General features: G+C 48.1%; 2 protein-coding genes, 1 long non-coding RNA gene and 1 pseudogene across 4 annotated transcripts; 2 read left to right on the forward strand and 2 right to left on the reverse strand.

Moving 5' to 3' along the window:
• Nucleotides 1–945: 945 nt before the first annotated feature.
• On the forward strand, nt 946–3,599 carry LOC136528406 (uncharacterized). 2 transcript variants are annotated; one of them, XM_066521360.1, is made up of 3 exons: nt 946–1,752; nt 2,450–2,545; nt 3,145–3,283. In XM_066521360.1, the coding sequence occupies exons 1-2, from the start codon at nt 1,051–1,053 to the stop codon at nt 2,537–2,539; spliced, it is 792 nt and encodes a 263-aa protein (XP_066377457.1). In that variant the 5' UTR covers nt 946–1,050; the 3' UTR covers nt 2,540–2,545; nt 3,145–3,283. The 2 variants fall into 2 exon arrangements, with proteins under 2 accessions (XP_066377457.1, XP_066377456.1); XM_066521359.1 differs by lacking the exon at nt 2,450–2,545 and having other exon boundaries at nt 954–1,752; nt 3,145–3,599.
• A 1,582-nt stretch (nt 3,600–5,181) lies between these two features.
• Nucleotides 5,182–6,256, reverse strand: LOC136525553 (26 kDa endochitinase 2-like; annotated as a pseudogene).
• Nucleotides 6,257–8,185: 1,929 nt separating this feature from the next.
• On the reverse strand, nt 8,186–17,629 carry LOC136529658 (uncharacterized). The gene is made up of 4 exons (XR_010777388.1): nt 17,358–17,629; nt 16,942–17,060; nt 8,764–9,029; nt 8,186–8,649 (listed from the first exon to the last, which is right to left on the reverse strand). It is a non-coding gene; the product is annotated as an uncharacterized lncRNA (long non-coding RNA).
• LOC136529657 (uncharacterized) lies at nt 9,669–13,060 on the forward strand. Its single transcript, XM_066522734.1, has 2 exons — nt 9,669–10,469; nt 10,569–13,060. The coding sequence occupies exons 1-2, from the start codon at nt 9,750–9,752 to the stop codon at nt 11,124–11,126; spliced, it is 1,278 nt and encodes a 425-aa protein (XP_066378831.1). The 5' UTR covers nt 9,669–9,749; the 3' UTR covers nt 11,127–13,060.
• Nucleotides 17,630–23,427: the final 5,798 nt, after the last annotated feature.

Here is a 23,427-nt window from a genome sequence, read left to right on the forward strand (position 1 = left end):
GGCCATGGAGATTCGGCGGCCATGAGCACGCACCTGCAGCGGACGGGAGGAGGGAAGCTCCGGACCGTGGCCATGGAGGAGGGAAGGTCATGCCGTCCATGGAGGAGGGAAGCTCTGGGCTGCGACCATGGAGGAGGGATGGACAAGGCCATCGAGGCCGCATCCGCCGGAGGGAGGAAGGCCGCTTGCCGGAGTATCGAGGGGGGAGGGGCCGGGCCACCGGAGTGAGGGAAGAGGGACAAGGGAGCGGTGGCGGCAGAGGTCACTTGGGACGACGGGGCTCGCCCGTGATGTCGCGAGGTCGGGCATATGAGGAAAGAGCGAAGAAAAAAACGAATCGTTATGTTCATAATCAATGGCAGATGGATAATTTTTTTTCCCCAAAAACAACTGAAAGGAGGGGATGAGGTGCTTTCAGTTTTGTACTAGAATAAAAATAGCTTTGGGCAAAAGCAGAGGTAGCTTTTGGATCCTTTGGTTAGCTTTTGACTCTTATAAAAATAAAAGCAGGTTCGAAAGCTTAACCAAAGGGGGCTTAACGCCATGCTCGTTTGACTTATAAGTCATACTTTTTCAGCCAACGAATAATATTTTTCTCTCATAGCGAATCAGCCAATGATATTTTCAGTGAATGGCTTATATGGTGCAAGTACCGTGCACCGTGCCACCAGCACACGAGCTACGGATAACTCGTGCTCTGAGTTTTTCGAGAAACAGGTGTACTGTACTTGTTTTTTGAGCACGTGTACTGTACTTCATATGTGTAGACTCTCCCGTCTCCACGAACATGCTGTCACGCTCTGGATCTACCGTGACTGGCATGAGGCGAACGGCCCATCTCATTTCGGCCATCGGCCCACGTCAGAGCAACCGAACCGACCTATATCGCCCACCAAAGTCGAAGCCCACGCAAACTGCACGTCTGCACCCATACCCAGGCCCAACCCAGTGCCCGCCCAGGCGCCTACCGCCTCACCGGCGACGGCGAGCCAAACCCTGAGCCCGCCACCCGTAGGACGCGACGCCACGCAGCGCGGTACCGTAGCAGCCATGGAGCCCGCGGCGATGGACCGTATCGCCACCCGCCTCTCCGCCGTCGAGGGCCTCTACTTCCCGTCCTCCTTCCTCGGCCCGTCCCCCACCGGCACCGGGGCCGCACCCCCTCCCTCCCCGCCGCGGCGCAGGGCGGAGCTCCGCTCCCTCCTCGCCCGCGACGCGCCGCTCTTCCTGGAGCGGTACGGCGCGGCGCTGTCCGCCGACGAGCTCGCCGCCTTCGACGCGCTCAGCCCGGACTACGAGATCGACTGGCACCTCCGCCGCCTGCGCCCCGCCGCCGCGGGGGCCCCGCCGCCCGCGTCGCGGGTGCGGAACCGGCGCCGCGCGTTCCTCGACCGCCTCGTCCGCGAGGGGGAGTACTTCTCCGAGGACGCCATGCGTGAGCGGGAGCCCTACCTGCACCACGAGTACCTCGGGAGGTTCCAGGACCCGCTCGGCAGGGCCATGGCACGGCCCGGGGAGAGGTGGTCCGAGACGCTCATGCGCCGTGCGGAGGAGGCGGTCATCGTGGAGAAGATCTGCGGGGAGCAGATTAGGAGAGGGGTCGATCCCAGCGAGTGGGTGGGTGCTGGCACTGAGGAAGCCATGGAGGAGCAGGAAGAAGAAGAAGAGGAGGAGGAGGAAGAAGAAGAAGAGGACGACGAAGAAGGGATGAAGGAAAAGGGGACAGAGGTCGAGAGGCCCATTGCGACTGAAGTTTGTCTCCACCTATTATCGTTGTTATTGTCTACATTTAACGGCTTTATTTTTCTTTCAGTATTCATACTGTAAATTGTTTGTAGTTGATTGATTCAGTGACTCACATCCTGGTTTGCATTAATTTGAAGTAGAATAATATTAAAGGATGCACAACTGTTTACTGCTAATTTTCATCTAGGAGCTAGTACTCATCTCGAAGACAGACAATCTATCAACAAACTACCAACCATCTAGTCTAACACTGCAATAATGATGTGTAGATTCAGACAATAGTTTTTGTTTGCAATTTTGGACCAGTGGAGTACTCAGATTTGAAAAAATAGCTAATTTAGAGATGCTCCAATGCACCACACCGAGGTGCAAGTTATGCATGATTTTTTTTTAATATTTCAGTATTATGTTTATATCAATGGCGTTAACTTTTCACCGTCCTGTTCTTCAGCACTACTTCAGCAGTATTTTTCATGGAACGAACAGTGTTTTCCTCTCCCAACAAATCAGCATAAGCATCAGCATAAGTTAAATGTCAGCGAAACGAACAGGGTATATAGTAGAAGTTATGCATCTAGAAAATCTTGAACAACTTACAATTTGGCATGAAGGGAGTATGTGGTAACAATGATTTATTGTTCCAATGAATGATGGTGATGTATTGTTTCTTGAGGCAGTTTGCTCTGAATTTTTTTTGAAACAGAAGCCTGCATGTACCCGAGAGCTGGTTATACTACTAGATGTCTACCATGCGGTAGAGAAGGAAGTGAATAACCTGGCAGTATTTTTTTGAACCTGGGTATGAAAATATGAAATTTCTACACTGCTAGTTGTTCTGCTCTTGTTCTACATGGAAAAAGTGTTTCTGTAAGAAACTTACATATCCAGTTTTTGTACGGGAAGATAATTCACACATTCTTTCTTTGGCCTCTTGTTTTGTGATCGAAACGCCCACCTCTCAATTCTTTTTTCCCTGAACTCTGCGGTAACTATAATTTTGTGCATGATGTTGTCTCTCTGGCTTGAAGGAAATGTATAAGATCGTTTAATCTTTCTTGTCCATGGAAAACAATTTCCTGAGGGCACAGGTTCAGATCCACTTTCATGTTTTAGTGCCTAGTATGTAGGCTCACGTAACATGAAATGGTACATGTTAAGAACTGTTCTGTTGATGTAGAGACTTGGTCGATGTAGTTCACAATTAAAACCACATATTTGATGTCTGCTCCATTTTAGTGTTGGGACCTCTACGACGTCTCGCTTGCACCATTTATTATTTCACCTACACGGAAGTCAGGAGTGCATCAGAATTTTTGGTTGAACTTCATCACATTGTGATTCTTCCTTTTGATGCACTGCCCTCGCAGGAGATGAGTTTCTTGCTTTACATAATGGCAGGTCATTGCAAATGAGGCTGCACCAATGGAGTCCAACAATGGGGGAGGCTCTGCTGCAACCACTTCCAACCAGACGTTATCTTTTGAAGAAATGCAGGATCAGCTGGAGCAATTCACATATGTGATGCAGCAAAAGTTCCTGTCCGGTGAAGACACTGAACATATGGACTATTCTCAGATCGATAACGATGAGATGCTGGATGACCATTGGTCCAGAGAAACCAACTATGATGCAGAGGAAAAATATTTTGAAGAAGATTAGTTAGTAATAGGCTGCTGTTTTTTTTGGTACCTTAGAAGCAATGCATCAGCTTATGTGATGGTTATGTTCAGAACCTGTAGAGTTAGCATGTACTGTATATATAAGTATCATGTTTTCATATGAGACAGTGCAACTGTTGATATGCAAAACTGTTTTGCATCCCATGGTGTTATTAGCAATCGGAACAAGTTGTTTCGTGCATCTACGTGTCAGTCTTCCCTTTTTATTTTCTTATTATTAATTGAAATAACTCATGTTTAGTTGTCCGTAGTCCAGATATGACCCTTTTTATTTCCTTATTAATTGAAATAAGTAAGGGCTCTGGCAGTCCTCGGTTGATCTGGTTGGTTTACCTGGTTGGGTGCTGGCCCTGAGGAGGCAATGGAAGAGCAGGAATTAGAGGAAGAGGAAGAAGGAAAGGAGACCGAGGTTTGTGTCCTGCCTATTGTTGTCATTGTCTATATTTTCTGACTTGATTGTGCTTTGTTTTATCGGGTAGTGTAAATTGTTCGTAGTTGATTCAATGGCCCATGACCTTGTGCACATTAATTGGAAGTGTAAATATATGTGAAACTGTTATAGGAGCTAACTACTAACCTAACCGATCGCTGTTATCCTTGTAGGACAGGATAACTGATCTTAAATTGCATCTTATGTTATGTAGAGTGTAGATAAAGACAATAGTTTTTGGTTTGCCACCTTAGGCCATGTGGAGAACCAAGATGTAAAACATTATTAGCTAATTTAAAGAGACAGGTATGCAACGAATTGAGGTGAAATTTATGGCTGAAGATTTTTAATTTTCCGCACAATATATGTTTCAATAATTCTATTCATGACATGATAGGAGGCGCACCGACTATAACTCAGGGTTGTGGCCCCAGGACGTGCAACGCCTGAAGGTGTATCCCCACCGTGAGTCCGTGACCCCAAAACCTAACTCCTGATCCTAAGCAAGGTACTGGATCGCCCTGAAGACCTGTCACCAGCTCACGACCTCTTCATCATCGTCAACAGCTTGTGAGGTGTGCTGGGCGAGCACCATTGACTTCCAGAAGGAGGTGGCACATGAAGACATGCGGCCTCGACTCAGTTACCGACAACACCGCCACTTCTCCAGGATATGGTTAGTGTGTTTGATCCATTTACACCCTCGTTTTTGTGGCTTATAAGCCGACTGATGTTGTTTTGTTGTAAGAGAAAAATACTGTATCATGACTGATAAGAATGTCTGATACGATCAAGCGAACAAGCTGGTAGGGTCTATTTGTATCCACCGACTAAACTTTAGTTGGCTAAATTTTACTGTTAGGGATCTAAACGACCCAGCTAAAAGACTAGCTAAAGTTTAGCTGAGTTTAGCTACTTCAACCTAGCTAAACCCAGCCAAAGTTTAGCTAAGTCTATTAGCTAGAGGATATAAACACCCTAGCTAACTTTACCTGAGTCTATTAGCTGGAGGATCCAAACACCCCAACTAAAATTTAGCTGGAAGAACTTTTAGCTGACTAAAATTTAGCTTTGAAATTTTAGCTAGCTAAGCTTTAGTTGGGTGGATCCAAACAAACCCTTAATTCCTCATAAGATATTACAATCGAATAATTCAGGTATTTAGCAGTTCTACCAACAATAATCTCTTTTAATCCATCGTAACAAGCCAAACCTGACGACTTGTGTTTTAGATTTAATATTATATAAGTACTCGTCCGTTTTAAATTGTAGTTTACTTTGATTTTGTCCTAAGTCAAATCTCTTTTAATTTTGTAAGTTTTTAGAAAGAATTATATTAACATCTACAGGTTCAAATAAGATTGTAGCTAATAAAAAAATGATTTTACATTTGTTGGTGTATTTTTCTATATAATAATTGCAAAGGAAGGAACTCATAACAGTTGAGTTGCCATGTATTTAGCTTGGTGCCGTAGCTGATCCCAAGGATGTCGCAGTAGCGCTTGTAGAAGCCAATCCGGTCGTTTATGCGCATGTCGGTGCCGTGGCCGCACTCCAGGTCTCCAGCCCACCGTTGATGATGTCGATGATGAGGCCGTATCCTGGCTCCCTCCCCGCGGCCATGTCGGCGCTTCAGCGGCTGTGGTGTCATCCAGAACCAGATGGCCGTCTTGAACGGCACTGTCGCGTCCGTCGTCACAAGGTCCGGGTTGTTGAGCAGGTCCACGCCGATCGCCTGCCCTGCTGCACCGTAGCTGTAGTTGCTAAAAAAAACTAGTGCCAGAGGCTCCACGTGAGTAGAGTCTGAGGGAGGGAAAAAAACGAGGAAAGTCTTTTTCTCCGTAAAATTTGCGGAAAACCTGTTTTGAGCTCACGACCTGGTGACTCAATGAGACACCTCTCACCGCATGTCGTGCCTAAAACTTTTTCCTTTTTCTTTTATCCAAGAGAGTAAGAATTCATACTGGGAAATTTGCATGGGTCCGCGTCCATGGTACTTCTTGCCGGGGACGCTAGGGTAGGGGCCGCCAGGGTGGCAGTAGTCATATTGGGGGTTGCATTCCTCCTTGTAGCAGTAGCCCCATGAGTAAGGGCCGTCGGGCGCCGTCAACCACCTGCCACTCGTCTCATTAGCCTATTCGGCTGGTATTAAAGTCGGCTGATAAGCCGGCTGAAGCTGTTTTGTTGTGAGAGAAAAATACTGTAGATTTTAGCTGATAAGCCGGCTGATAAGTTCAAGCGAACAGGCTGTCTGCGCCAGAAACGCGGCGATCTCTCGCTTCTGTGTGTCCAAGTCGCCTGTGGTGCCGAAGGCGGGGAAGGCACCCGCGGCGGCGACGAAGGCGTCGTATGTGTAGAAACCCCTGGCCGGGCAAGCCGCGTCGTTGCGGTGCAGTAGCATCTGGTCGAACAACGCTTCTGACAGGATGGCCGCCACTCCGCGTCCGCCTTCCCTTCCATTGTCTGCTGACGATGGAACTGTTTCTCCATTTTTACTACTATTGGCTCCGTTCGCCTCGTTGAAAAAACAAGCCAAAACATTGTTTCGGCTGATTTGTTATAAGAGAAAAATATTATTCCGGCTGAAAAAATAAGCTTAAAAAGATGGATTATAAGAGAAGCGAACATGACCATTGTGGTAGCAATTTGTGTTTTCCACCAGTTTATGTTTATCCACCAAATTTCTCCTTTCCCATTCATTAAGGATGTCGATAATTTCCTTTGCAGTAGGCCTTTCATTTCGGTCAACTTTGAAACATCTTAGGCCTATTTGAAGAGACAATTTTATTTGATTGCAATCTGTTTCCAAAGGTGCGTCCTTTAACCTGTTTCTCCATTTTTTAACGACCTGCATGCACGATTAGAACACAGATCTTGATACTCCACACAGATCTTGGTTAGAACACAGATCTTGATAGCTGAAGGAATTAGGATTGCTTACAGCTTCTAGGAAGTCCTCGCTGGAAGTACTATTGAAACTGAAGGGGTCTGACCTGTCCCCCGTTATGATCTCTATGATTAATACACCCAGACTATATATGTCTGCCTTAGTCGTAATTACATGTCCGTATATGTATTCAGGTGCCATGTAACCACTGCATCACAGAATTAGAGCAGTTTAAAAGAGAACTGACACCGTACGTAGAGCGATAAATTATCACCGGATACTTACAATGTTCACGCGAGATTCGGAGTGCAAGTTTGAGTCTTTGTACCATTGAAGAGTCTTGACAAACCAAAATCCGCAACTTTTGGCACCATGTTGTCATCAAGCAATATGTTTGCAGGTTTTAGAGTCTAAGTGAATAATGGAACCATTTATTTGGTATTTACATCCCTCATGAACGTAATGTATACCACAACAAATCCCTTTAATTATTTTATACCGTGTCCCCCAATCAAGTCCAGAAGATTCATCTGCATTATAAGCCAACCTATATGAGTTACTACCTCTATTATAATATGCAGGTTTTTTTTGAGTTTATCCTAATTCAAACTTCTATAACTATTTAAGTATACATAGAAAGAATACTACTCGTCACAAAACAAATGTATTTCTAGCTATGTACCTATGCAGGCACATAGACAAGTGCTTGTCCAGTTACATAGCTAGAAATGCATTTGTTTTGAGACGCAAGGAGTACTCACATATTTGGTACTAGATAAATGCACTATGAAGACACCAATCATGGTGGAATTAATGAAAGTAATCTTATTTTTATTTTGATATACATGTTCGTGCATTTTTTGTAATTTTGTCCAAGTTAGAAATTTTACTTAGGAAAAAAAAGACTTACACTTTGCAAAAAAAAAACACAGTAGTATTGTTGTTCTTTTGCTTTGCTGCTCATAGCCTATTTAAGACCTTGTTTGGATGTATGTGTATTCACTCCAATCCATATGTGTTGGAGTGGATTGGAATAAAACTTAGTTTATTTCCACTTCAATCCTCTCCAACACATGTGGATTGAGATGAATACACGTGCATCCAAAAAAGGCATGGATATTTGCCCACACTAGGCAAAAAGAACTAAATAAATACCAATTTGATGTATTGTGACGGCATAAGCAATATTGCTTTGAGAATTATTGAATTAAAATAAGAGCGGAGATGTGATGGATGGGTTGCATAAGGGTGGTAATGGTTTATGAACCACACAACCCCTCTCTGAGCCCTATACTCTTGTCCAATTAAGGATTGAGATATGCTTTCTTCCCTCGCCCACCCACACGCACAAAAATCTCATCTTTGTACCACTGAGAACGGCTGTTTTTCCCCAAGACGATGAATAAACGAACGATTTTCAGATCGGAGCTTCGCCCATGTTGCTTCCTTGAGAAAATCTATAGTACGATGAATCTCACTTTAGATCCTCAAAGAGGATCAGATAATTATCATAGTGCAAGAATAAGAACCCCCAATGTCTCCATTGTGGCCATTTCTCTCGAGGCCCAGCGCCCCCCAACGAAGGCATTACATGTGTTTGCTTCATTAGAAGTGTGGATTTCTGTTTTCTCGAATGTTGCGTGGGACAATGAGCATCTTTGTTCAAGTCACTATCCTGATTCTTTTTTTTTTGCGAGACTTAGTATAGACGTAGATGCTCATATACACGAGCGCACCCTCACCCCCTATAAACGCATGATACGAGTTTCTATCTTGAATCGTACTATATTTGGGCGCTTAAGCCTCATAAGATGGTAGACCTCGTTCTCAAATTGCTTCGCCTGTAGTCCTGGCTTTAACTGAAATAGCTTCTTCACAGCAACAATTCTCCCATTCTGTAGCACTCCCTATTTAAACTTTCTTCTTAATATAATACTCCTATAAGAACATAAATATAGGTTTTTGGAAATAAAGTGTGGTTACGTAAATTTGATTGGAGGAAAATATATGTCCAGTCTTACCTTATATACTTTGCCAAAACCACCTTCGCCAAGTAATAGCTCGTTCGCGAATTCGTTTGTGATCTTCTTCAAATATGCTAACGACAGATCTTGTGGCTCCGAATTTGAATCTTGTAATATTGTCTCCAGTTGATCGTGTCTGCTATACTCACCATCCATTCTTTCTTCTCAAGAGACGGCAATAAACAAACTCTTTCGCTGGGATTGGATAGTGGCTTCACCCAGTAAATAAAATAAATCCATCACGTGAGACTTAGAATCAATACCTAAAGGGCAATAATTTTTGTATGAGATGTACAACCATGAGTCTACTACTAAAAACAAACAAACAAAAAACGTTTTTTTTTTTCTTAGGACTCGATTTTAGCATGAATCTGAAATATAATTTCATACTGACACAGCAGTTTGTTTCGATCTTGAACACTAAGGTCTTGTTTAGATGCACTCGCCATCTCAATCCACGTATGTTTGAGTGGATTGAGAAAAAATTAATCTAAGTCACATCCCAATCCACTTTAACATACATAGATTGAGGTGGATACCAATGCATCCAAAAGTTTTAAAATAGATGGTGAAGAAACTGATAATAATGAAGTATTGTTAGTAATCTTGTGTATGCCGGTTAGTTAGGATTGCATGGCATCTTTCTATTTCTAGCAGTTGCATGCGCGTGAGCCCCGATCTGTGGTGGCCGCGCGCGTAGGAGGTTGTGGCGCAGACTAGCTGCCCACATACCTGAGTTCACGGCATGGATGACTTTGCGGAGGCATGGGGATGGACGTGCTAAAACTCCCGCAACGTGCTGATCATGTATGTGGCTCATAGTTGTTTAAGTTTCCAAATAAAAAGGAGAATATAAGCACAGAAAACGCTGCGCTTTCAGGCAGCACCAAAATTCACCGTGTTCCAGTTTTGTGTGCGTTGAGTTCTTGTCTTCCTGTGTTCACCTCCGACTTCTTGTCCTCGCCGTCGGCGTTCACCGCCGTATGGTGACTAACAAGTGGCATCAGAGCCGAGTAGAAGGGCATCACTGTCGCCATGGCGTCTCCACCGAGACCCCGTGGCCGTTCACCGGCCGAGAAGGGCGACGGCGCCAAGAAGAACGACAGGAGCGGTTTCGGCGTCAAGACTCCGCCGCGCACGCCTACTCCGAGCCGTTCTCCTGCTCGCCGTTCACGCACCTGCGAGTCTACGACGCACGTCGCTCGCGGACCCGGGACGCACGCCGTCCACGGGAGGTCATCGTCGAGCGAATCATCAGGGAGACCGACAGCTCCGGCATGATGAAGACAAACTACCACGAATGGTCGCTCTGCATGAAACTGAAGATGCAGGCACGTCACCTCTGGGACGCCGTCGAGTACGACGACGTCGAGTTCGACGATGATCGCAATGCGCTCGACGCGATCTGCAGTGCCGTCCTGGCGGAGATGGTGCCCGCGCTCGCGACCAAACCAACTGCGAAGGAAGCCTGGGAGGCCATCAAGACCCTCCACATCGGCGACGACAGGGTGTGGAAGGCTACGGCGCAGAACCTCCAGGTGGAGTACGAGGCCATCATCCTCCGCGACGACGAACTGATTGAAGACTTCGCCCTATGCTTGACGAGGATCGTGCAGCGGTTGGCAATGCTTGGTGATCCCGAACCCGACGAGAAGGTCATGGCCAAGTACCTGCGCGTTGTGCGCCCACGCTACAAGCAGCTGGTAATCTCCATTGAAACCCTGCTTGATATCTCACAGCTGTTGATCGAGGAGGTTACAGGGAGATTGAAGGCGACTGACGGCATCGAGCTACCTGCACAGAAAGCTGCCGGCGGCAAACTGCTGCTCACTGAGGAGCAGTGGGTGGAGCGGTACAAGCAGAGAGGCCAAGAGTCCAGCTACGGCGGCTCCGGCTCCGGCGGCCGTGGCAAGCGCCGTGGCAGGGGCCGTGGACGCGGCGCCGGCGGCAACAGCGACTCGCGAGCGAACTCTAGCTCCGGCCGTCCAAGTCTAGATGACCCCTGCAAGCATTGCGGGAAGAAGGGGCATTGGGCCCGTGACTGCCGAGGCAAAAAGGAGGAGCAGGCCCATGTGGCCCAGGATGACAAGCCCACTCTAATGCTAGCTCTCGATTCTATCCACGAAGTCACGTTCCCCTCCGCAAAGCTCATACAAGCGCCGCCGCCGTCAGCGCCCACGCAACCGTCGCTGACTCCAGCGCCCGCGCAGCTGCCGCCGGCCCCAGTGCTAGTGCAGGAGGCGCCAGCTCCACCGCTCCCTCCAACTCTGGCGATTCGGGATGGCGTCGTCCTCCACCTCATCGAGAAGAAGTTCTTCTCCGCCCTTGACGCCGTGGAGGACCAAGATCCAAAGCGCTAGATCCTAGATACCGGCGCATCCAATCATATGTCGGGATCGCACGCCGCCTTCGCCGACCTCAACACCGGCATCACTGGCACCCCATGCTTCGGGGATGGCTCCGTCGCGCGGATCGAAGGGAGCGGCACCATGCTCTTCTCCTACAAGAACGGCGAGCACCGGTCACTCCCCAACGTCTACTACCTCCCGCACCTCACCGCCAACATCATCTCCGTCGGTCAACTCGACGAAAGCGAATACCAGGTGCTCGTGGAGCACGGGTGAAAGGTCCTTGTTTGGTTTTGGTAATTGAGTGACAACCTAGGTGGACTAATTGTGTTTATGTGAGATACACAGGTGATTAGTCCACAGGTACATGTGTGTGAGCAACATATGTCATAAAGGTGAAAATGGCTTTGAGATGTTGCAAAGCTCACACATGTGATGATGAAGGAGCTTAAATGCACATGAGACATGACATTGAGTCATGTGATCAAGGTGGAGAAGATCAAGACAAGACTTGGCTTGATGGACCGGTTGCAAGCGTGAAGGGCAAGTCGAAGGCTTTGGAGTGATGGACCGCGTGGCGGTGAAGCTTGAGCAAGACTTGGCGCCGATGGACGATGGCAACGGTGAAGAGCAAGTGAAGTCAAGATCGATGAACCAATATGATCACGTAATGATATGAAGTGGATCATATCATTGTTGATAGTGTTGGTGCATGTGTTGCATCGACATTGAAGGAGATGGAATGGAATGTGCAAGGCAAAGGTATAACCTAGGGCATTTCATTTCACCGGTCATAGGTGTGTAGAGAAGTTTATGACCGGATTTAGGATAGATGGCCGTACTATCAAGAGGGGCAAACTTGTTTGCATATCGGTCATCTAGTGCCACTCGAGTGATCTAACTTTGCATTATCGCTAGGATCGAGTGGCGTGGCAAGTTGAGTGGCTAACATCCTTTGGGAAATGATTGTGAAAATGCTAACACACATACACATGGTGGTGTACACTTGGTGGTGTTGGCACATTTACAAAGGAGGTGGTGTTTACAGGGGTGAGATGGGTTTGGGAAAATGGAATGCCTATTTTCTATTGCGCCGGATGCAAATTCTTGTGGTTAGCACATTGGAGCAAGGGTGAAGAAGTTAGAAGTGAAAACGAGTTGGTCGCGAAGATGCTGGCGTCGGTCAACTGACCGGACGCTGGATCTGCATGCACCGGACGCTGGCAGGCTGCGTCCGATCGCGCTGACGTGGAGTGTAGCAGTAGCTGGAGAGTGATCGGATGCTGGTGCTGCGTCCGATCGCGTTCGACCAGACGCGTCCGGTCATGCTCAGGACCTTACTGGAAACGACCGGATGCTGGGGGTTCAGCGTCCGGTCAGTTGAAAGCTGCTGCGTCCGGTCAAGTCAGTGACCGTTGGAATTGGGACACGTGGCCGTCTGCGGGCGACCGGACGCTGAGGTCCAGCGTCCGGTCAACACGACCGGAGCGTCCGGTCAGCCCGACCGTTGCCCAGTGAAGGGGTAACGGCTAGTTTAGCCCTTGGGGCTATAAATAGAAGTGGCCTTTGGCCATGGCTAGGGGGGAGCACCTCAAGGGACTTAGTGTCCATGCTTGTGAGTGCTTGGGAGCCCTCCATCACACATATACTTGATAGCGATCATTCGATTGTGTGAGTGAGCGATACTAGTGCGATTGCATCGTGAGGTTGCATCGAGTGGCACTAGGTGATCGAGTTGCAAGCCGGTGGTGCTTGTTACTCTTGGAGGTTGCCACCTCCTAGATGGCTTGGTGGTGGTCTCCATAGAAGCGCGCAAGAAGCTTGTGCGGCGCTCCGGAGAAGTGCTTGTGAGGGGCATTGTGCTCGCCCCGTGGGAGCCGCGAAGAGCAACTCTAGTAAAGCGTGTCATTGAGCTACCCTCACTCTAGGGGTAGGTTCTTGCGGCGCCCGACGTGCGGGCTTAGCGGTGATGCTAATTAGCCGCCGAACCACCAAGTGAGCGGTCGACACAATGGGGACTAGCGTGTTGGCAAACACGTGAACCTCGGGAGAAAAATCATCGTGTCAACTTTATTCTTCCCGTTGATTTGCATCCCCATTACACAAGCTTGCAATTACTTTTATACATATTAAGCTTGTGTAGTTGCTCTTGTAATTAGATAGCTTGTGTAGCTTGCTAATTACCTTCTTGCTTGTGTAGCATAGAAGTAGCTCCCTTGCGTGGCTAATTTGGTTTTAGTAACCTTGTTAGTCACATTGCTTAGTTTGTGTAGCTAAGTATTTGCGCTCTCTAATTAGGCATTGGTTGCCTTGTTATTGAGCATTGCTAGTGAGCTTAGTTAGCTTTGTGCTTTTGCTTACTAGCATATGTAGGAGCTCCCTTGTTGCTTAAAGTACTAGTGGCATAGGTTTGCGTAACCTTGCTCCTAGAATTGGTTAGGTGAGCTCTAGCTAGCCCGGCACCTTTGTTACTTGATTAGTATCTTTGAAAGGTGCTAGAGAACATAGATAGAGGGGTGTAGTCTTGGCTAGACCGATAGTTATAATTCCGCACTTGTTTCGGTTAGCCGACGTGATTAATTTTAGAAAAGACTATTCACCCCCCCTCTAGTCCGCCATCTCGACCCTTCAACGGGGTGATGCGGATTCGTGATGAGGAGAGGCGTCTACTCACGAAGATTCACCGTAGTCCGGGCCGGCTGTACGTGCTCGACGTCACCATCGCACGCCCAGTCTGCCTAGCCGTGTGCACCGACGACGACGCCTAGATATGGCACGCACGGTTCGGCCACATCCACTTCGTCGTGCTGCGTAAGATGGCGCATGAAGAGTTGGTCCGTGGCCTGCCACTACTCAACCAGGTGGAGCAGGTCTGCGAGGCTTGCCTCGCTGGGAAGCACCGGCATGCGCCCTTTCCACAGAAGGCGCTGGGGTGATCAATCGAAGTGCACCAGCTCCTCCATGGGGACATCTGCGGTCCCATCACGCCAGCAACGTCGAGTGGGAATCGTTATTTTCTCCTCCTTGTGGATGATTACTCCCGTCATATGTGGATTTTTCTACTTCCCTCTAAGGACGCTGCTACAACAGCAATCAAGTGTGTCCAAGCTGCAGCTGAGCGCAAGACAGGAAAGAAGTTGCTGGCCCTCCACACCGATCGAGGCAGGGAGTTCGCCGTAGCTGATTTCGTCGACTACTGCGCCCAGCTCGATGTTCGGCGGGAGCTCACGGCGCCGTACACGCCCCAACAAAACGGTGTCGTGGAGCGTCGCAATCAGACTATTGTGGGCATGGCACGGAGCATGCGGAAGGCCAAGGCGCTTCCTGGTGTGTTTTGGGGAGAGGCTGTGACGACGGTCGTGTACCTGTTGAACCGGTCGTCGTCGAAAAGCATTGGTGGAAAGACGTCGTACGAGCTATGGACTGGGAGCACGCCAGGGGTACACCACCTCCGCACGTTCGGGTGCGTCGCCCATGTCAAGGTGACCACACCGAACCTGAAGAAACTTGATGACCGCAGCTGGCGCATGATCTTCGTTGGGTACGAGCCTGGCTCCAAGGCGTACTGTGTCTACGACCCCATGACCCGGCGTGTCCACATCATTCGCGATGTCATCTTCGACGAGGCTACATAGTGGACATGGTCCGCTGAGCGCGACGACGAGCACGCAGATTTCGTCGTCGAGCAGCTTGCACCAGAGGAGCCTGCGGTGATCACCACCACCAGTACAATGACGACGCACACCTCTGCATCACCCTCTGCGTCGAGCTCATCCTCACCAGCATCGCCACCACCTGTAGCCGGCTCTACGTCCACGACAGCAAGCCCACAGCTGCACCAAGGCATCGAGTTCGCCTCACCACCAAGTGCTGGAGACAGCCAGCTGCTGGATGCCGACCACGACGATGACGTGCCTCTCCAGTTCCGTCACGTCGACAACGTGCTTGGGCCGGCCCCGACGCCCAGGTTGGCTAAACGGGACCTGGAGGAGCGCCTGCTACTGGCGAGCGACACTGAGCCGATGTCATTCGAGGAGGCGCTGCATCATGAGTGTTGGCGTCACGTGATGTTGGATAAGATGATGTCCATTGAGGTGAGCGGCACCTGGGAGCTGGTCGAGCTGCCGCCACGCACGAGGCCGATCGGCCTCAAGTGGGTCTATAAGACTAAGAAGGACGCAACTGGGGTCGTCACCAAGCACAAAGTCCGGCTCGTCGCGAAGGGGTACGTGCAGCGTCAAGGGATTGACTTCAATGAGGTCTTTGCTCCGGTGGCACAACTCGAGTCTGTGCGGTTGCTGCTCGCCCACGTTGCCTACAAAGGTTGGGCAGTGCACCACATGGCTTCGTGCTCAGTCCGCGTTCCTGAACGGCGTTCTCCAGGAACAAGTCTACGTTCGAGCAGCCTCCTGGCTTCGTGCTCAGGGGCCACAAGCACAAGGTGCTCCATCTTGTCAAGGTGCTGTATGGACTGCGTCAAGCCCCATGTGCCTGATACTCCAAGCTCGGCTTCCAGAGGAGCGCCTCCAAACACGCCGTCTACCTGCGAGGGACGGGCGATCGCTGCCTGGTTGTGGGTGTGTACGTGGATGACGCCAGTGCCAACAACGTCGACATTGACACGTTCAAGGCGGAGATGCAGGAGACATTCAAGATGAGCGAACTGGGGCTGCTCCACTACTACCTTGCTCCGGAGGTGTCACAGACCGAAGCTGGGATCACCGTCAGCCAAAGCGCATATGCAGTGCAGCCAAGATTCTGGAGAACGCGGGGCTGGCTGGATGCAACCTGAGCCACACTCCAATGGAGCCTCGACTAAAGCTAAGTAAGTTGAGTTCTGCTCTTGCAGTTGATCCAACATAGTATCGCAGCATCGTCGGCTCCCTGCGCTATCTGGTGAATTCAAGACCAGACCTGGCGTACTCGGTGGGCTACATCAGCAGGTTCATGGAGAACCCCACCACCGAGCACTTGGCAGCTATGAAGAGGGTGTTGCGGTATGTTGCCGGTACACTGCACTATGGCTGCCACTACAAAAGGAAGAAGGAGGCTGAGCTCACAGGCTACAGCGACAGTGATCTAGCTGGCGACATCGACACACGCAAGAGCACCACCGGCCTCCTCTTCTTCCTTCGCAGTAACGTCATCACCTGGCAATCCCAAAAGCAGAGGGTTGTTGCACTGTCCTCCTGTGAAGCGGAGTACATTGCCGCAGCTACAGCAGCCGGCCAAGGTGTATGGTTGGCGCGTCTTCTTGCTGAGCTCAAAGGAGAGAAGACCAGTGCCATCTCACTGAAGATCGACAATGAGTCCGCCATCGCGCTCAGCAGGAATTCTGTCTTCCACGACCGCAGTAAGCATATTGATGTCAGATTCCATTACATACGTGAGTGTGTTGAGGAGAACAGGGTTCAACTTCAGTCCATTGCGACCACGGAGTAGCTAGCGGACATACTGACCAAAGCCCTGTGACGTAAGCAATTCTGCAACTTGCGCTCCAGGATCGGAGTAGTTGATGTACAGGGCATACACAAGAATTATGAGGAGATTTTGTTAGTAATCTTGTGTGTGCCGGTTAGTTAGGATTGCATGGCATCTTTCTGTTTCTAGCAGTTGCATGCGCGTGAGCCCCGATCTGTGGCGGCCGTGCGCGTAGGAGGTTATGGCGCAGACTAGCTGCCCACGTACCTGAGTTCACGGCATGGATGACTTTGCGGAGGCATGGGGATGGACGTGCCAAAACTCCCGCAACGTGCTGATCATGTATGTGGCTCATAGTTGTTTAAGTTTCCAAATAAAAAGGAGAACATGCAGCATCAAAATTCACCGTGTTCCAGTTTTGTGTGCGTTGAGTTCTTTTTCTTTCTGTGTTCACCTCCGGCTTCTTGTCCTCACCGTCGGCGTTCACCACCGGTCTGGTGACTAACAAGTATCTGAACCAATAAACTTTTGGTTCACAAAAAGGTACAAACATGATCAGGGACATGTATAAACATGAACTTCCGCATCAACTACGAGGCTCAAAATCATTTCGAGAGCAAGCAGACTGCTAATTTAAGACAGCAGGAAGCATCCCGGAGGGAAAGTTTATTACCAAGACTGTTTGGTTCCACAAAAAGAGAGGGAACGTAAATGGTAATCATTCCCCAAGGTGACTATTGCCGAGCAACAGATCACGCATCTGTTTGGTTGGCATGTGCAACAGATCCAAGGAGATGAAGAGTGGAGAAGGGCGGTCCTCACCGGAGAGGGTCTTCTCTAAGCAGGGGCTAGCGGGTGGCGGCGCTCCGTGGCGAGGGTATTCTCGAAGCAGGGGTTGGCGGGCGGCGGCGCTCCGTGGCGGCGGACGAGGACGGGAGTCGCGGAGGATCGCGCGTTCAGGAGGACGGGATAGGATAATATCAAGACGTGGCATCACCAAAGCCCGTGGTTTTCTCCAAAACGCCGATTTGTCGGATGTAAACACACACGGAAACGTCGGCTACGAGGTCTGACCGTTTCATCGGTGGGGCTGGGGTGGCCGGGTAGGTGGGCAAAACACGCGAGGTCACGAGGAAGTGCTCGGGCGTTTTGAAGACCGTCTCAATACTTGGATTTCCAGATGAAGCTCCTTCTCCAACTCGGGTGAAGTTAGCTCAGATCACTGGAGTTCGACTGCGGCAATGGCATGGGTTCTTGGACAGGGCGGTAAGGTGACAGGAACACTGTCGACTGGATTGATAGTGGGAGGCCAGCAGGGGTGAATCCAGCCGAGAGAATCATCAGGATTACTTCATTACATGATACAAAATTTGATGGAACCATGACAGTGTTTTGCCAAAGGGTTTACAATTTTTTTTCAGAGGCCAACGAACATAACAGAAAAATCTAAGAGCCTGGTAAAGCTCCAGTTATAAAAAAAATATGTATGGAATCTTGGAGATGATAATTTGTAGCTCGAGAAAATCTTTCAAGCGGGCCAGGATATATCAGGAGTAGTTAGTTTATTTATATTTTTATAGTTTAGACTGAATATTTGAACCATTTTAATTTAATTGGAGCTATCGTAATTGTGCCAAAGTCACCCCAATAGTCAGTGGCGGAGCCAGGGATCTGCAGCTGGGTATGCCACGTATAAAAAAAAATCAAAGCAAATATGTAATATAATGGATCATAAGTAGCATTTGGTGTGGATGTGGAGGCTGCTCGTTTTTTTTTGCCTTCACAGCTTTCTCCCACAATGTCAATATGCTACTTCATCTATATTACAAGAACACAATCAAAAAATAAGAAAAAGAAATCTTCAATAGTTCAAATTTCATACACTGAAGAATCGATCTGGGGTGTTCAGCTCACCTTGCTTCAAGCCGCCGAGGGGGAGGGCGAAGGGCCGGACACGGACGCCGAAGGGACGCCGCTACCTGGCCGTCGGTGGATGGCTCCTTCACGCTAGGAGGAGGCAACAGGGAAAGGGGCAGGGCCGCAGGGGAGAGTGGGGGAGGTGCTGGCTGCGGGCTGTCAGCGCACTGCGAGGTGAGAGCAGGGGTGGCGCGGTTTTGCCTCTCGCGAGCGAGAGCGACGGATAGGAGCCGGGGAGGGAGAGCGAGACAGGCAGACAACGAGTCGATGGGTTTATGTATTTTTGGGCTTTGTTTCTTCGTGGGCTGCTAGAACTAATTAGTGTATCGGGCTTATTTGCCATATTTGCAACATAAAACGGGATGTACCAATATACATATAAATATGTATAGATATATTTATTGTAGTGTCACAAAATCTTGGGTATTCCAAGGAATACAGGGGCGTACCCCTGGCGCCGCCCATGCCTATAATTGGTGGATAGGATAATCAAGACGTGACATCACCTATTGTTGTCAATATATATGATCCAAGGAATGCATCCATATATCTAAATCATCATTATTGGCACCAATCTTCAGATATACTCGTTCAATTAAAAAAAATATAATTCTAAGATATTGTTTATTCAAATTGTCTTAAGTTTAACTAAATTTATATAAAAATATATTGATGTTTGTCATATTAAATAAGTATCATTAGATTTATCATGATATATCTACATCTCTTTAAAATCTTAAATGTTGAGACTATTTTCCTAAATTGAATTCAGTTAAACCTAAGTTAGTTTAACTCTCACCAAACTTAGAATACCATCATTTTTGCATAGGAGGAACGAGGTAGTAGGTTTATCTCGTGGCAGACAACAAGTCCACTCTAGACATGTCAGCGAGCTCTCAACAATCTGCAGTCAACAACACGCGTGCTTCCTGACAAAACGAAATCAAAGCAAAAGCATCACAACCTAGCTCGGAGCAACTCCAGCAAGATTCCGGAGCTCTCATAGCTAAATACGAGTGTTCATTGAAAAACACGAATGGGCACTCAAATCCTCTCTCGGACCCTTATTTCTTGGGGCTCTAGGCCAAGCTCCCAAAAGACGATTTTCGTTCGTTTTTCTTTTCCTCCACGCCCAGCTTGCTCCCTCCTATCGCCTGCCCCCTCCTCCGTGCGCGATTGCAAGCCCTTGGCGAGTGGCTTCCCTAGCGGCGTGTCCTCCCCGGTGCCAACATCGAGCTCCCGCTCGACGGACTCAAGCTCATCCTCCTCCGCTGCACCTCAGCCTGCATCACCTCTAGCTTCTCCGACATCGGTCCTGTTCGCTTCTCTTATAATCCGTACTTTTCAGCTTATTTTTTTTAGTCTGAACAATGTTTTTCTCTCACAACAAATCAGCCAGAACAGTGTTTTGGCTTGTTTTTTCAGTGAAGCGAATGGGGCCATCAAGATATGCTCGACAGTCGCAGCCGCCGCCAACTTCTTTGTTGTCTTCTTCTCCGGCGTTCGCACCTAGTTGGCCACGTGGGCTTCTGCTTGGTGGGCCACGCGACCGTCGCCGCCGCCTCCTCTTCCACCACGGCGAGCCAGGACGCTTGGGACGGTGCTCCATCGCGATGAGCTAGTCCTCTAGCATCACGCTAGGTTGGAACACCTAGGCCTCCATTTCCTCGCACCACGCACACACGCACTGAGACCAGACAAGGCAAGGAAATGAAGCTCTCAATGACATATTGGTCCCATTTGTAAGTGACTGTTGCCATACAGTCTCTGGTTTGGGGGCTTTTTTTAGCAGATCCGATCAATTTATAAGAGCACAAGTACAATGGTAGTCCGCAAGTGGTCGCACTGTCATATTTGAGCCCATATAAACCCGGTAGTCCGTCGAGTACCACAAAGGGTCTCGATTAACCATCAACATACAACCAAGATCGTATATGATTCAACATACATGTCACACATTATATAAAGTTCACAAATACAATTCATCCATCAGAGTACAAATTAAGGTTATTACAAACCAAGTTCAGTAAAATAGTAGCGGAAGCAAATTAAAGTTTGAAACTAACATATGCCTTCATAGTTCAAATACAGTGCCAGCCCATGATCACATCCACAAAAGCATATGAGACGTATTAATAAGAGATGCCTGTCCAGGGCTCATTCCTCGTCCACGGCGGGATAAAAGTAGTTATTGCAATAGCCATGATAAACTATACCATCTGCAACAATGGAAATAAAACTCTAAGTACAAGAAGGTACTTAGCTAGATTTACCCGTCATAAACCAAAAAAATCAAGTGACTTCCGAGGATTATGCAAGGCTTTATAAGTAGAGCTAGCTTGACAACAATTTGCATAAAAAGCTTACTAATTCAAGTATACAGTTATAATTCGGTCATCAAGTTAAGTATATCTATTCATCTCTAGATTAGCAACTAGCCTGTGCCAAACATGTGGTATATCATTTAGTAGCATACAATAGTAACCATAGCCGGTGTAGTAATTCAATGTTCATCATAACCATCTTATTACATAACACAGTTACTACAATGTTGGAGCTAGCCAAGTTTCTCACTGTCTGGGAGAGATGACTGTAAGGAAAATGGACCCTAGGCCCATTTACTTTGGATTTTGGTGTTTGATGACCAACACAACCAAATTAGACTAATAAATTTGCAAGTGTTTGTTTTGTAGTTCAATAGGGTGCAAGACGTGACTTGGACAAAGGCGACGTGATGATTCGAGGATCAACACCACAAGCAAGACCTTAGGAGCACAAGAGAAGACACAAGATATCAAGCAAAGTCCAAGTACGAAGATAAGAACCAAGCCGTACGCAAGATCACGAAGAAACGAGCTCACAGAAGTGACCGGACGCTGGATAAAAGTGACCGGACGCTCCGATCAGTGGCTCGGCATCAGCAAGCAGCGACCGGACGCTGAACAAGTGAATCGACCGGACGCACCGATGGCACTGTTCATCAGTTCGACAACACACTTAGCAAGTGACCGGATGTTGGCGGCAAAACTGACCGAACGCAGGATAACAGCGTCCGATCGAGTACATAGAGGTTCCAGAGCGGCCAACTTGTGACCGGACGTGTCTGGTGGCAAGTGACCGGACGCTGGCAGCGTCCGATCAGTTGTTCGCGGCTCCAACAGTCGGGACGACCGGATGCGTCCTATCAGGACGACTCCAGCGTCCGGTCAGTAGCAGAAAAGCGGGATTTCGTCCCCAATGGCTACTTTCTCAGTGGGGCTTATAAATACAACCCCCAACCGGCCATTTAAGTAGTGTGGAGTTGAGGAAACATACCAAGGGTGTTGATACACCATTTTAGTGATCTCTACTTGCATAGTGCTTAGTGTTTTATTAGGTGATTAGCGTAGGTGCTTTGCGAAGTGCTTAGGTTGATTAGACCACCGCTTTGCGCACCATTATTGTACATTGGAGGGGCTTGTAGTCTTGCGAGATCACACCAACCGCGGTTGTGGTGTGGCCGCCACCGTGTACCGGAGGGAACAAGGCCCACGACATTTCGGCTGGAAGCTTGATAGTGAAGATGTCGGGGAGCATCCGGGAGAGGTTTGCCGGAAGGCACACTGGAGACCCACTTGCGCGTGGGGAAGGCCCGAGGCTATCCACGAAGTTATCCGACCAGAAGCTTAGCCCTTGCGAGGGATTCCTTGTGAGAGGCTCCAACGAGGACTAGGGAGAAGCTTGCGTGCTTCTCGATACCTCGGTAAAAATACCAGAGTCGTCGACGGGAGTTTGCATATCTCTACCTTGCTCTTTAGCTTCCGCATTTACATTGATTGTATTACTCCTATTGTGATAGAGATAGAAACACACTAGCAAAACCGTAGTTGCACATTTAGATAGTTTATCTTTTGCATAGGTTTTGCTGAGGTAAGAAAAATAGGCCATAGTTTAGAGTTAGAATTTTAAGTTGCCTAATTCACCCCCCCCCTCTTAGGTGTCACGGTCCCCTTCAATTGGTATCAGAGCCGGTTGGCTCAATTTGGACCCTTGGCTTAACCACCGTTGAGCCGATACTATTTAGAGTGGTTGGGATGAATACCTCTAGGCCTCCGCACTTTGACGGCACTAACTTCCCTTACTATAAGGCTAGAATGGCTTGTCATCTTGAGGCGATTGATTTGGGTGTATGAAGAGTCACTCGTGACGGGATGAAACCCATTAAGAATCCCGATAAACCCACGAAGAGTGAAGAAAAGGAAATTCATTTCAATGCTAGAGCTAAAAATTGCTTGTTTGAATCATTTAGCATGGATGTATTTAACCAAGTGTTCACTTTAAACACGGCACATGAAATTTGGTTAAAGCTTCAAGAGCTCCATGACGGCATAAGTAATGTCCATGAGCAAAAACATTGTCTAGCTAAACAAAATTATGATTCCTTTGAAATGAATGATGATGAGCTTGTTCGTGATATGTATTCTCGTTTGAATCTAATTATTAATGAGCTCCATTCAATAGGATTAATAAAGCTAGATGATGCGGACATCGTGAGGAAGATCATCTCTATGCTACCACAAAAGAAATATGCAAGCATCATCACCATCCTTCACAACATGGAGGACTTGAGCACCATGACCTCGGGCATAGTCATTGATAAGATAGTGGCATTTGAAATGTCACGCAAGATGGGTCAAGAAGAAGCCTCTTCATCAAGAAAAGGCAAAGCTCTCGCATGTAGCAAGAAAAAGAAGATGAAGGGCAAGCAAGTTGAGACAAGCTCAAGCTCCTCAAGTGAAGATGAAGAAGAAGAAGAGGATGATGATGATGAAGATTCAAGTGATGATGATCAATCTTCCTCCTCCATCTCCGACCTTGATGAAGAATCAATCAAACTTATCAACAAGGTGGAGAAGATGATCCAAAGGCTCAATGTCAAGGGTGTGCCCATCCAAATTCAAGATCTCATTTTCATCAATCAAAGAAATGAGCAAAG

This window comes from Miscanthus floridulus, chromosome 19 (genome assembly GCF_019320115.1).
Source record: "Miscanthus floridulus cultivar M001 chromosome 19, ASM1932011v1, whole genome shotgun sequence".
Taxonomy (NCBI): Eukaryota; Viridiplantae; Streptophyta; class Magnoliopsida; order Poales; family Poaceae; genus Miscanthus; species Miscanthus floridulus.

Excerpts from the sequence above, each read along its gene's own strand:
- LOC136529657 (XM_066522734.1), top strand. The coding sequence starts at position 9,750 with ATGGTGACTAACAAGTGGCATCAGAGCCGAGTAGAAGGGCATCACTGT. Across the intron at positions 10,470-10,568 it reads GCCCACGCTACAAGCAGCTG|AAAGCTGCCGGCGGCAAACT; the intron begins GTAATCTCCATT and ends CTACCTGCACAG.
- LOC136528406 (XM_066521359.1), top strand. The coding sequence starts at position 1,051 with ATGGAGCCCGCGGCGATGGACCGTATCGCCACCCGCCTCTCCGCCGTC. Across the intron at positions 1,753-3,144 it reads AGAGGCCCATTGCGACTGAA|GTCATTGCAAATGAGGCTGC; the intron begins GTTTGTCTCCAC and ends ACATAATGGCAG.